Source organism: Triturus cristatus, chromosome 2_1 (genome assembly GCF_964204655.1).
Source record: "Triturus cristatus chromosome 2_1, aTriCri1.1, whole genome shotgun sequence".
Lineage (NCBI taxonomy): Eukaryota > Metazoa > Chordata > Amphibia > Caudata > Salamandridae > Triturus > Triturus cristatus.
This window is the reverse complement of record NC_140581.1, coordinates 79926400-79941143: the sequence shown is the minus strand read 5'-3', so window position 1 is coordinate 79941143 and position 14744 is coordinate 79926400. Positions and strand designations below refer to the sequence as shown.

The following is a 14744-nucleotide window of genomic DNA, read 5'->3' as shown; positions in this document are numbered from 1 at the left end:
CCATACCATACCTGACTTGGGAGCTAACCACTCTATCACGCACTTCATTTACGTACTAGACACGCAGTTTTCAAATCCCAAAAGGCTCCACGTTATAACACTACTTCGTCTATCTCTCAGTTAGACATGCAGTACTCATTTTTAACGTCCCACGGTGTAGTCCCACACCTCAATTACAGCACCTTACTGTCTTTGTTCCAAATCATTTCTTGATATATCTCTCTCTCCTCTGTCCTTCTTGGGTCCACCATTTGCATTTACCCTCATGGAATGTATATACCTTCTATCCTCAGCACTGCCTTCTCTAAACTAATGTAACCTGTCCTGATGATGGCCTAACATATCTACAGGCCAAAACGCCATCGCCTTCCACAGCGAAACCTGTGGCGCCCCTACTTACGGACACCCTATCCAATTGAATTCTTACATTTCTGTACCTTGAATTGCGTTGGTGTCCTAAATGTTGAAATAATTTTGTTTCACTTTGTTCCGTCGCACCCACCACCACCGCTGTCTATACCACGTCATATGTCACTAGTGCCGTCACAAAACTCCACGAGCACTTGTGCACAGTATTTTGTTGGTTACATGACATTCAATGTAAAGCAGTGCTATTTTCCCATGTGCTTGTACGTATGAAATTTAATATGTCCAACATCCGTTCAATCTCCAGGCATGAAGGTGCAGTTTCTGGAGGTGGGGGTGTAGAACCTGCCCCAGTGACTGTGAGAGGAGGTCTGCTCTGAGAGGGAGACAGAGCGGAGGGTGTGATGAGAGGAGAATAAGATCTGCAAACTGCACCCTACTTGGCCAATCTGGGGCGATCATTATAACTTGGGCCCGGTCTTGGCGAATCTTCCTCAGAACCCGAGGAATCGAGGATATGGGAAGAAACGCGTAAAGGAGTTGCAAGCTCCAATCCAAATGAAAAGCATCCCACAACGCTCCCTGCATCGGATACTGAAGACTAAATAACAACGGGCAGTGCGCGTTCTCTCGAGTGGGAAACAGGTTCAGCAATGCAGCGAATCACCTCTGGGTGAAGACTCCACTCGTGGGCGGCTGAGTATTGCCGACTGAGACTGTCCACACGCACAATTAGCACCCCGGCCAGATGATTTGCAAACACACAAATCTGATGGCCCTGAGCCGCAGAGCCTCTTTGCAGAGACGAAACAAGCCTACTCCTCCCTGTTTGTTTATGTACCACATCGCGGTAGTGTTGTCCATCAGGACTTGAATCGACTGACCATGAAGGGACGGAAGAAAGGCCTTGGGAGCCAAACGTATTGCCCACAATTCCAGAAGGTTGATGTGGCGCAGCAATTCCTCCGGAGACCAAAGACCTTTGATCTCCAGATGCCCCACATGAGCACCCCACCCTAGAGTGGAGGCATCCGTGATTACTGTGGCCACCGGTGGAGGAGGTTGAAAAGGGCTTCCTTGAGACACGTTGCCTGAAACACACCACCAAGACAGCTCCACTGCAGTGTCTCTGGAGATCCTGACCATCTCCCTGAGATCCCCTTTGTGTTGATACCACTGCCTGCGGAGGCACCACTGCCTGCGGAGGCACTACTGGAGTGCCCTCATGTGAAGGTGTGCATGGTTGACCAACAGTATGCAGGAAGCGAGCATGCATAGGACCTTCAGGACTGGAACAACCGCTCCATCATGAAACAAAGGAATCATCTCCTGAATGTCGAGAATCCTCTGTGGAGGCGGAAAAGCTTGACACACAGTATTGTCCACAACTGCCCCTATGCGCTGAGAGGGCACCAGGTGAGATTTGGGTACATTTATCGACAAGCGTAAGTTGAACAACAACATCCGTTGTTACCTGCAAATGACGCAGCACCATTTCTGGCAACCTTGTTTTGAGCAGCCAGTTGTTAAAATAAGGGGAAACCGGAATCTCTGACCTTCTGAGATGTGCTGCCACCACCGCCATCACCTTCGTTAAGACCCGAGGTGCTAAAGTGATACCGAAAGGAAGGACCGCAAACTGGTAGTGTTGTGATCCTACCGTAAACCGGAGCTACTTCCGATGCGACTTAAGAATAGGGATGTGGAAATACGCATCTTGCAAGTCGATCAACACCATCCAGTCTTCATGCTGCAGCACTAGAAGAACCTGAGTTAGGGTCAACATCTTGGAATTTCTCCTGCTTGAGGTAAAAATTCAAAACCCTGAGGTCCAGGATCGGTCTCAACCGACCGTCCTTCTTGGGAATCAGGAAATACTAGGAGTGGCATCCCTGATCCGTTTCCTGCTCCAAAACCACCTCTATCGCACCTTTCTGCAACAAGGCCAGAACCTCTTGCTGAAAAAGCAGCAAATGGTCCTCTGAACACCATCCATGGCGAGGAGGGTAAGGAGGTGCAAACTCTTGAAAAGGTAGGGTGTACCCATTTTCCAAAAGATTCAAAACCCAATGGCCCAAAGTAACTGATTTCCAAACTTGTGGAAAAAGGGACACCCAGCCCCCTACAGGACCAGCATGCTCCAAGATGGGGTATCTAGAGCTGCTTTCCCGCGGTACCGGTGGTGGGAGCAGGAGAGGAGGAGGAGGAGGAATACTGAAGTCAAGAACCTCCTCACAGACAGCCCCTACCCTTCCCTCTGTATGATTTGTAAAAAGGATTCTGCTGTTGTTGCTGCTGTGGCTGTTGACAGCCTTGAAAGGAAGCCACCTTCCCGAAGCCTCGATACCTTTTGTAACCATGGCCCCTAGGTTGGAACTGCAGGCCCAAGGATCTTGCAGTAGCATGAATCAGTGCATGAATGTACCTCCCTAGCAAACATGTGGCATTTGTAGATTTAAGAGCCATACTTGCTGAGGAGAGCACCTTTTTGGCCGACTGTTCAAGTTTCTTCAAGTCTCTATCCCCCGGGGTAGTAGGGAAAGACCATGCAGACTGTTTGGAACAGAAATCCTAAACCACCAAGCTTTCTGGAGAAGGATAGGCAGAAAGAAAGGCTGGATCACCAGGAGCAGGCTTGTAACGCCTAGCCACTGACCTAGAAACTGCAGGGGCAGACAAGGGTTTCTGCCACACCTCCATAAAAGGCTCTGTCAACTCCTCATTAAAAGGCAGCAGAGGTTCAACAGTAGAGGAGGGGGAATGCAAAACCCCAGTCAATAAATTCAACCTCACCTCAGCTGAGGGTAACTGAAGGTCCAACAGATCAGCAGCCTTCCTGATGACTGTGCTGTAAGGGGCAACATCCTGAGAAGGCAAGGACTTTGGAGAGGAAAGCTCCCATTCAGGGGAAGTAGCCAGGCCACTGGCCTCCTGCAGACCTTCGAAGTTATCTACGGAGTCGAGGATCTCCCCTTCCTCATGCTCTTGCTGGTACTCCTCTTCCTCCAGCAGTCTCTGCGCTTCCCTCCTGGAATGCTGCTTCGGGATCGGCGACGGCGCCAGCCGTGGCGAGGGTGACAACAGTGCCGGTGTTGAAGAAGACCCTTACGAAGCAGGCAATGGCGCTGATCGAATCCAGGATGACATCGGTCCGATGCCAGACGGTGCTGGTGACTGAGGTATTGGAGTCAAAAACGTCAGCGCCAGAAACTGCCATGACGGAGTCGATGCTATAAAAGGCACAAAAGGTGTCTGGGCATACTGGTGGGGAATACCCAAATTGAAAGCAAACAGACCCACGGGGCCAGACGTCGAACCGTAGGGTAGGATGCCTCGGCAAACATGCCAAACATCGCATTCAGGAAATGCGTGGATCCACTCCGGGTCCTGGAAAAGGAGGATAAGAATCCGGCGCCCCTTGGTCCTGTTCCAAATGAGGCCTTACAGGGGGTTGAGGCTGCAGTGCTGGAGAAACCGGAGACGGCACAGGCAAAGCCGCAGGCACCTGAGAAGATTCTCTCAGAGCCGGAAAATAGGCGTCGGTGAATACCCTGACACCGGAGTATGGGCTGGAGTCGCCTGTGGAGAAGGTGAAGGCGACGGTGAGACGGCATCCTTTTCATGACACTGATTCACAGGCGAGGTCGATCTCGATGACCTGCCTTTCGAAGACCAACGTCAAGACCCATGTCTTCTCTTTTTCTTGTGCTTCCTCAACTTCGAAGCATGCGAAGTGGACGACTTGGACCTCTTGCGACCTCTCTTCTCTTCTTTCGCATGGGCCATCAAGAGTTTCGGCTCTCGCTCCTTAACGTCTTTGGGTTCATCCTCCGACAGAACGAACACCTTTCAACATCGTGGTCCGAAGAGAGACACCACAGACAGTCTTCATGGGGATCTGTGATGGAATTACGATCCCCACACTCTCTGCAGGGCTTGAAACCTGATCTCTTCGAAGTACCCATTTCCACTGCAACACGAACAAATCTATTAATAAAGTTAAACCCAGAAAAAACGGAGAGTCCTTGAATAAACCCTTACACCTTGACGGCGCAGAAAAAAGGGATCTGCCGTCAGCACACCGATGAGGTCTTCTTATGGCTCCGATGAGGTCATACGTTGTCGCAAGCGGAGCCATGCCATTGCGAAATCCTTGTCAACATGGGACAGCTAAGAAAAAGTTTCCGTGGAATGCTGGCGCAGGGGTCATTCAAAAGGTGAGGAATCCAGAGGCAGATATATCCATCAGAAACTTTAATCAGGTGGTTATCTCAAGTTTAGAAGAAACAATTCTTTACACTGCTCCCAAACAGACTGCTATTTTGAGGTAGGTCACATAAGAAAGACAATTCTGGTTGGCAACTAGTGCAGTTATCTTTCCCTACTCTCAGTTGCTCTAAATCCTGGTAGCTTGTCTTACGACTCTAGGTTCTTGAGAAAGCTGCTCTCCGATGTTGTTCCCTATTATTTACAGTACAGACATCTAGTGAATGCAGTTACTAGCATTGGGAATGCCATGCTATTGAAATAAAAATACTTATCAGAAGCATTTCTGTTTTAATATGGAGTCACAGCATTTGAAAGTTCTGCTATTTATGAAAAATAGGGAAACCCTTTTCATTCCTAATATCTATTGTGTATGTTAAGAACAGGAGTGGTTAAAACAGGGTGTCCAACTGGTTGCTTTATGAAAGGTTTTTTATTCTGGCCTCTGCAGCCCTGGATATTTATATGACTGCAACACTATTTAACACCCTCATTATATAAATTAGCTAATTACTGATGATTCTTCTGTTTAGCCAATGCACACCTTACCTGCAGTGGATTCCTTCATATTTTCAACGTTCCCAGGATTAGGGCAGTGCCTTGGGGAATACTTCTCACATCCTTTCATCTTCACTTGGTGCTTGGAGCGCTGCTGGTCCTTTCGAGGTGGTTGTTCCCCTCCTTCAACCTTTATTAAATGTATATGATGCTGATGGTCTGTGGCAGTTGTCTGCTTCCGTTCTGCAACCTTAACCTTGTCTCCAGGGAGCTTGTTGTGTCTGGCAGTTGCACTTTCCCTCTCTGCATCCTTCAACAAATCGATGGGATGCTCACGTTCTGTGGCTGGTGCCATCTCGATTTTAGCTGCTGATTTTTGGTCCACAGCAGGTGTCCCCTCCTCTTTTACATATGTCACCAAGTCCATGTGGTGCTGATGTTCCATAGCAGGTGTCTCCTTCCCTCTTGCATACTTCACCAAATCCATAGGATGCTGGTGCTCTGTAGCAGGTGTTTGCAACTCTTTCACATCTTTGTCTAAGTCCATGGGCTGCAGGCCTTCTGTAGATGTCAGCTTCCCTTCTACAAACGTAGCCAAATACACTGGATGCTGATGTTCCATAGCAGGTTTCTGAGCTCCTTTTACATCCTCTGGTAAGTCCATCGAGTGCCTATACTCTGTGGCAGACATCTGTATCCTTTCTTCATTGTGCACCAAGTCCTTTAAGTGCTGATGTTTCATTGCTGATGTCTGCTTCGCTTCTTCAATGTGCAGCACGTCTCTAAAGTGCTGATGCTCCATAGCAGGTGCCCACTTAAATTCTTTAACATTCAGGAGATACATGGGGAGCCGAGAGGTGTGCTTTTCTTCATTAACCTTCACCCGGTCCAAGACGTTCTGACTGTCCCCGGCAGATATATGCTCCCCCTTTTCAGCCTTCAGCAGGTACAGGACTTGATGATGCTCCCTACAGGATGTCTTCTCTTCTGGTTTGGTAGACTTCTCCCATGCCAAAGGCTGCTGATGTCCCTGGGCAGATGCTTTCTCTCGTTCTTCATTCATCGACCCTCCCTTGAAGGATTGAGAGTTACAGGCAGATGCTGCCTCCCTTTCTTGAGTTTCCAATGGTTGTCTTGGAGGATTAGGAGCCACCGAAGACATTTCTTCTGCTTTTCCAACCTTCATCATCTGAGTGGTGTGAAGATGATCTCTTTCAGATATGTCCCATCCATCTTCAGTCCTCAACTGTTGCATAGATTGCTTTCGATACCTGGGAGATAACCTCTTCCCATCTTTAATCTTCCATCGTTGTATGAAGTGTTGCTTTCTGCCAGACATGTCTTTGATTTCTTCAATCTTCCACCGTTGAATGACATGCCGTTCTCCTTCCTCAGTATCGCATCGCTGTAAGGATTGCTGCTTTCTGCCCGACATGTCTACCCCTTCTTCAATCTTCCACCTCTGGATGGAATGTGGCTGTTTTGGAGGGGAAGCCTCTCCGTCAGCTTGCCACAGCTGCGTATAATTCTGCTTTCTCCCAGCTCTCTCAGACCTAGCTTCTTGAGTCCATTGTTGTTGTGTAATATTCTCCCTCCTGTCAAGTAATTCTCCCTTCGTTTGAATCTTGCAGAGTTGTGGTTGCTTTCTGGTAGAAAAACAATGCCCTTCATTATTCACTAGCGGCTGAAAATATTGGTAATTTCTCACATGAGGTGTTTCTGCCTTGCCAGTCTCTGATATATTATCTGGATTCGCAGCTGCAGTCCCTGACAAGGAAAATATATAAGAATATAACAGTGTAAGTAATAAATGATCAACTTTATATTTGTTAACTTTTCGCTAATGTACGATTTTAATCATAATGGAGTCTGACATTTGCAGGTTCATTGAAAAAAAAATGCAATAATTTGGAAATGCTTGAAAGAGACATGATTTCATCGTTCAATTATCCATTGCAACCTTCTGTGGTTGTTGGAACAAGCCTAGGAGGTGAAACAAATGAAAGCAATGTATTGCTTCTCTGCAGTTTACGCCTCTACCCTTTAGATATGTCCCTCTTTACCTCTTTGTTTCTTCCCTTTCCCCTCTGTCTTTCTACTTTTCATTCTAACCTTTTCTGTTTTTCTTCAACCATATGCTCTTTCTTGAAGGTGCAAGGAGCATATCACTTGTTCCAAGGCCCATCCCTATTGCTAAATTAATGAATAATATATTTGGGGACAACAAAGCACTCACTGGATATTTTTGTTCAATTGGTCAACTGAGGCAATGGCCTTCTCTTGTCTAGAAAACACAGCACCTTTACTAGACAACAAACTCTCTCTCTCTGTCTCTCTCTCTCTACCTCTCTCTCTCACTCCTGACGTACTGTGGACACCAGCTCCCACCATCATTGCTCTTAACGCCTATCCTAATACCTTATAATTTTCCTTTCTTTAAGAAGGTGCCTGGCTCGGGGGGCGTGGCTTAGACGCCGATGGAGACGGTCGCGTGAGCCGAGTACTCCTCGCCAGTTATCCTGCTCTGAGCGCCGGATTGTTCTACCAGTGACCCCGGGGTGGGCCTCCTTGGAGGCCTGGACCCACTCTGCGAGTGACCCAGGCTCCCGCTGCCTCTGGGCGCCGACGATGAGCTCGGGAAAAGCTGAGACCTGGTCTGCGTGATCGTAAAATGGCGCCCGCCTCCCGGACCTAATGAATGGTGCGCGACCGGATCGCGAGGAGAAACGGCGATCTGAGGGGAATATGCGCTTCCCCCTCATGACTGCGGTGGACTGAACCTGTGGGGTGAGCCTTGTCCCTCAACGCCCTGCATTCAGAAGTGTAACTATGGTGGCTGCGGCTTGCAGGCGATGCTGATGCACCTGGGGCTGGAAGTTGCGTCTGCTGTGGTGCGGGTGCTTCAGAGACTGCCAAGCGACTCCAATGTGCGTGAAGCTCCGACGTTAATACGCCTTTGAATACCGGCTTGAGGAAAGTGCGCTTCCCCAACCCGGGGGGGCGGCACACGCAGGGCGCGTACTCTGGGGCCTCACCGCGGACGACGAGAGCGGTGGATCTGTGTGTCGCCACTGATAGAGGACTCGGAGAAGACGGCCCGGAGGATCGCATGATGAGCAGCGGGAGTGCTGAGGTATGGTTTTGTGACCCTGCGGCGCTGCGCTGCGCTGATGCTGGAGATGTGCATTGAAACCCAGCCATCGCCCGCACAGGCACTGTTTCCTCAGCGGCAAGCTTAGAGGCTGGGATCGTGCAACGTGATAGGGGGCATGATGTGATCTGTGGCTGGCACTGCAGACCATCGCTTTTGGGGAGCGGCAGCATTAACTGTTGACCTATCAGCCCCTACTGGAAGCTAGGGGTGGTGGGCACGGGCACTAGCTAATCAGGTGTCCAGGACAATCACAGAGGGAGCGACTGCGATGCACCATACTCATTGGAGCGCAGCCACGAGGTCTTAAGGACTTTTCTGACGACATTCTTGGGCAATAAAGAGAAATGTCCCTGAACAGATTCTGATGGACCCCTGGACCCGGTGATGAGTACCTGGCGGGGTCGCCCCCTGAAGATTGAGGTTGGATTCGCCTGTAAGGCGGCCCTGCACTGCGCCACGTAAAGGTGAAGACAGGAGAAGCACTGTGCAGCACTGCGGACCTTTAGCTGCGGGGGGTCGCCTTGACCTGATGGGGCGTGGCCGGTGGCACCGATCGGAGGCAGGAGATTGACTGATAGCGCTGACGCTGGGAGCTGAGAGTGGTGCGGTTCATAAGTGGACAGACCCGATGTTTGTTGAGGCGCCTCGAAAGTTCTGGGCTGAAGGACGTGGACGGCTGCGCAACCCAGTCGATTGTGCACCAGGGCTCCTCATAACCGGATTTTGAAAGTGCCGCGTGGTGAACCCCACTGTATTGTCAGCAACTTGGGTACTGAGACTCGGGTCAAAGTGAACTTAGTGGAAGTGGGACAATTTCGCTCAGGAATAGCATAATTTAATGGGCGGTGGCTGCTCGGAGGGGTCCCCCGTCCAGAACTGAGACCTTGGAAGGCTCCCCTGGAGGCGAGTTGGAGAGAAGAGTTTAGAGGCCTGTTGTGTCTGGATCCCTGATGGCTGGGAGGATTTATACTGCTGGGTCGCAGAGGACACAGGAAGGTGTGACTAGAGCTGGAACCCCGGAGGATCTGCAACCATGGGGAAACCGCGAGGCCGACAGGGAAGTACGCACCCAGAGCCGGATAATGGAGCACTGGAACAGAGGCCGCAGGACGTAGTTGAGTCGCACCCTGAGGGACTGATGCAACAGCAGGTGGACCAGATCCTCCGCGCTATCACGGATACGAAAGAAGCACTCCAGCAGGACATTGCTCAGGTGTCACTGGGACTGGGTCTCCTGCGGGCCGATCATGCAAAGCTTGTGGACCATGTGAAGCAAGCTGAGACTACACTGGAGGTCTTGCAGCCATTGCAGATGGCGCTGGATGTTCAAATGCCTGATGTCACCCGCAGGCTTCAAGCACTGGAGAGGAGAGCTGAAGATGCTGAGGGGCGTAATCGGCGGAATAACATACGTGTAGTGGGCCTTCCAGAGAAAATTGAAGGTGACAATCTGACAGACTATCTGGAACAGTGGCTGCGCACTGAGGTAGCCCTGGAGGGCCTATCGCCATTCTACACTCTGGAGAGGGCGCACAGGTCCCAGCCCGACGGCAAGCTCCTGGGAGGCCTCCCAGGCCCGTGGTGGCCTGACTGCTCCATTATAAAGACAGGGACCTTCTGCTACATAAAGCACGTACGGCTAGCCCGTATAAAGTAGATAACAGCAGTGTATCGCTCTTCCCAGACTACACCTTTGAGGTCCAGCGCCACCGAGCTTCGTTCCTGGAGGTCAAGAAGGCCCTCCGGGAAGAAGGCATTCAATACTCCCTGATGTTCCTGGCACGACTACGGATCTCGTTGGATGGCAAAACTTTCTTTCATACTGGTCCAGGCGAGGCATGGAGTTGGTTGGAAACCTACCGAGCAGGAACGACCGGAGCAGGGATCGCAGGTGGACGGGAAGAGGAGGCTCCACAGCCGCGCCGTGTAAGGCGCCCTAGGAGGCGACGCTCGGAGACGCGGATGCCCTCTATTGCTCAGACAGAGCGAGAAAAGTCAGCAGCACTACAGGCCGTGACAGAGATCTCGCAGGCAGGCGGCACGGCACCGTTGAGATTGACAGACTCTGAAAAAGGATCAGTGGAGACAGATTCTGATGGAACGGATGAAGGAAGTGTGGCTCTGCCGCACATTACTCCGGGGCCAGCTGATGAGATTGTTGACGCCTGAACTTCAGCAGTATCTAGTAAGAGGGGCCAGCTGGACCTGATGTTGCTTGCTGGGGGGGGGAGGCGAGAGGGCGTTGGCTGATTTACCGATTGGGATGAGGGGTGAGTTTTGGATATGTGGATATCCGGGGGGGGGGGGGTTCTCCCTTGTCGGGGGGTCCCTTCTGGGGAGGACTGACGATTTTTTTATAGATGGGTTAGGCGCCCGAATGCAGGCTACAGGCCGGGTTCTTCCTGGCGTCAAGTTCTCCCCCTTAGTTTCGCCCCTAGGGCGACTCTCTGGTAGCTGCCAGAGGGACTATAAGTAGATTGTTTGGATGGGTGCTAGATGTTTAGAGCCTGTTCTGGGGTGGGGAGTTGGGGGATTTTGGGTTGTTGTTGACTTTGGGGCAGCTCACACCGCCGGTGCGCCGCACCAGAGAGTGCAGTTGAGTAACAAGGGTAAATTGAATAATGGGGCTGTTACCTGAATTAAAATGTTTTACGTGGAATGTACGGGGGATGCATACGATGATGAAAAGACATAAAGTGCATGCTTATTTGGTTCGAAAAGGGGTACAAATAGCCTTTCTCCAGGAAACCCACATAGACAGTGCTGAAGGCCATGCCTTACAACACCGCTGGAGGGGGCAGCTTTTCTGTACCACGTACTCCGCTTTTGAGTATTGATTTGGTTGTGGGCGGGCGTTCCTTTTCAGCTGACCAGGCAGCTAGTGGATCCCGAAGGGAGATATGTAGCTGTTATGGGACGCCTGGACGGGAGAGATGTAACGTTGTGCAGTGTGTATGCCCCTAATGTAGACCAGAAATCATATTTTGCTACCTTATCTGGGAAACTGTTGTCCTTCCTTACGGGCTCCGTGTTATTGGGGGGAGACTTTAATTCTGTTGCTGATACTGAGCTAGATAGGTCACACCCACCGTTACCCCAGGCGCCATTACATAAACTTGCAAAACTCCGAAGAGATTGGCAGGCAGAATGGGGACTGATAGATACATGGCGTTTACAACATATCGGGCAGCGGGATTATTCTTACTATTCCTCCCTGCATGACTTGCATTTGTGGTTGGATGCGGTGTTGTGTTGCCCAGATGTTCATGCGTTGGTGCGGTGTAGTGAGTACCTGGCAAGGACAATCTCGGATCATAATCCCCTACTGCTGGTGTTGAAGTGGTCTTGGGAGCGGCCTGCTATCCCCACCTGGCGCCTACGCCCGGAAGCTTTGGAGGACCCGGTGTTTCGCACTGAGGTGCGGGAGGGTATACAGCGCTACCTCCTTGAGAACGAGGGGACTGCGTCGACCTTGGGCTTGGAGTGGGATGCGTTTAAAGTGGTGATACGGGGTTTATGTATCACTAAAGCGGTAGGGGTGCGCAAAATTCTGCTGCGAGATATAGAAAGGAAAGAGCAAAGATTACGTTGTGCAGAAAGGGCATACCCTGGGGACCCAGATATGCGGGATGAAGTTACAACTGCACGTGAAGCCGTAGCGCAGCAGGTGGAGCGATTACGTTGCTTCGACTACAAGGAGTATTTAGTGAAGGCACACACGGAAAGGGATATGGTGTGCTCTCTTTTGGCGTGGTTGGCGAACCCGGCTCCGAGGGGCACACCCATCCTGGCTTGGGCTACCTCAGAGGGGGTACTTAAATGTACCCAACACGGGATTAATGGGATGTTCCTTACGTACTATGCGGAGCTCTACGAAAGTAAGTTGCAAGGCCCGAGTGAGTTTTTAACTGGGTTGCGATTGCTGTGCATTGAGGAAGACCAAGGGGAGCTACTGGGTCGGGAAATCAAAGAGGGTGAAATACGCAATGCGATAAAAATCATGGCGCGTAAAAAAAACCCAGGGGCTGATGGACTGCCGATAGAATTTTATTCGACGTATGTTGATACCCTAGCCCCCAAGCTTCAAGCACTCTATCGAGAAGCCAAGGAACTGGGGAGATTGCCGGCTTCTACTCGGGAGGCTATCATTGTCCCGTTGTTGAAACCAGGGAGGGATTCGTTATCCAGATCGGCATACCGCCCGATATCCATGTTGACGACGGATTACAAGATTTTAAGCAGGGTCTTGGCGACCCAGCTCCTGCCCTATATGACGCATCTGATCCATAGTGACCAGGCGGGTTTCATCCCGAAGCGAACTACCGCGACCAACGTCCGACGCCTACTACGGATCCTGGGAGAGGACCACAGTGATGCGCCTGATACAGCGGTTCTCTCTGTTGATATTGAGAAGGCGTTTGATAGGCTGGAGTGGGCCATATTTGTACCAAATCCTACATGCATTTGGACTTGGGGAGACTTTCGTGGGATGGACGGAGCTTCTTTAAAGATCGGTAACGGCGCGCGTGCGGACGGGAGTGACGATATCTGTGGCCTGCCAAATAGGGCGGGGTACGCAACAGGGTTGCCCGCTCTCTCCGCTATTATTCGCCTTGGCCATTGAACCTTTGGCCTCCCACGCCCGACTGGGACAGCACTACCTTGGCCTGTACCTGCGAGGGGCCATGCAATTTATCTCTCTATACGCTAATGTTAATGTTTTTAGCTAGTGTTTTTAGCGAACACCTCGGAGGCTTTGGAGGGCGCAAAACATCTGCTCCATATGTTCGGACAACACTCAGGAATGAGGGTGAATTGGGCAAAGACTTGCTTGTTTCCGGTGATGCCGGACAGGATGCGCCCCCTCCAGCTGGAGGGTGTTCGCTGGGAGCCCAATTGTTTGTCTTACTTGGGCACCAACATTTACCATGCCCCCGAGGATCTGTTGGAGGGGAATTTAGATCGGCCCATACGGAGACTCAGGAGCAGCATGGCATTCTGGAGCACGCTGCCGCTATCGGTAGCGGGGTGAGTGGCGCTCCTGAAGATGGTAGCACTGCCTCGGTTATTGTATTATTTTCGGACATTGCCGATCTGGGTGCCGGGCTCCATCTTTCGACAGCTCTGATCTCTGGCCGGTGGATTTATTTGGGGGACTGGCAGGAGGCGAGTGGCGATGGCTACAATGATACGGCCAAGGGCAGACGGGGGTATGGTGGCACCAGGTTTTGAGTGGTATTATTTGGCAGCTCAGCTACAATGGCTCACACAGGCTGTGGCATGGGAATTTCGGGGCCCGGAGGGTCGTTGGGTCCCGCGCTATATCTTGTCCTTCATAGTCCTCCAGCAGAAGATGCGGCTTGAACCCCTCACGGCCGAGGAACACACATTGAGGATGTGCTGGAACAGGAGCCAGCGCTGAGCCGGATTTACCCCCTCCGCCCGTATGCCCCCCGGAGATCCCACTGGGTATGTGCACGGCCCTTCCGCATGGAGGGGATTGGATGGCATTGGCTGCTTGGGAGGACCTGGGGTTACAAATGCTAGGAGATCTTTATGAAAACGAAACTCTGTTGTCGTTCCAGGTGCTACAGCATAGATTTGGTCTCCCCCGTGGGGATTACTTGCTGCACTCGGCGCTCATCTCCGCCATCCAACGCCACTGGCGGGTGGGGTTATCGGAACCACGAACCTCAATGGCATGCCAGTATGTAGTAATGGCCGCAGGGACCTTCAAGGCTATTACGTGCCTCTACAAGCGAATGGCAACGGAAAACTTGGAACCATTGTGAGCGTTGATAGAGAAATGGGAAGGGGATCTTGCCAGAGACATACCTGAAAAGACATGGGCTCAGCTGATTAGGCGGGCCTGGAAGAGCACGAGAAACGCCAGGTTTCAACTGATACATTTTTATGTTCTGCATAGAGCATATTTAACGCCGGCGAAACTTAACCAATATTTCGGGGCGACAACTGCTCAATGCCTGCGGTGCGATTTAGAGGGGGCGGATTTTCTGCATATGATGTGGACCTGTGCAAAACTGGGAACATATTGGGAGGAGTTGCTGGATCTCTTATATAACATCACTGACCAGACATTAGGACCGGAACCAGGTGTTTTCTTGCTGCATTAGTTCCCCCATACTGCTAAAACAAAGGTGACCAACAAATTCCTAGATCTGGGCCTTGTTTTGGCTAAACAGGAGATCACTATGCATTGGAAAGCACGTAGAGGGCCTAGTATGGAGAGATGGCGAGTTGAATTTCTCAAGTGGGCACAGAGTGAGGGTACATTCAAGTTTCAACAAGCCGTCCGTACTAATAATGAGAGGGCGCAAGAAGCAGCAAGAGCATGGGAGGCCTTAGTTACAGTACTCCAAACACCAGACACAGACTCAGAGGAGAGGTCGACCTTAGAGGGTCGTGGGGATTCAGCTGCAAAACTAGCGCAAGAAGAAGA

General features: G+C 51.0%; 1 protein-coding gene across 1 annotated transcript in view; it reads right to left on the bottom strand.

Moving 5' to 3' along the window:
• Window positions 1-2937: 2937 nt before the first annotated feature.
• Window positions 2938-14744, bottom strand: part of LOC146863782 (uncharacterized) — a 184322-nt gene continuing 172515 nt past the window's right edge. The window contains exons 3-4 of the mRNA XM_085636771.1: window positions 5182-6897; window positions 2938-3470 (exon numbers count right to left, since the gene is read on the bottom strand). Of these exons, the coding sequence (XP_085492897.1) occupies window positions 2938-3470; window positions 5182-6897 (2249 nt within the window). The remainder of the gene's footprint in view (window positions 3471-5181; window positions 6898-14744) is intronic.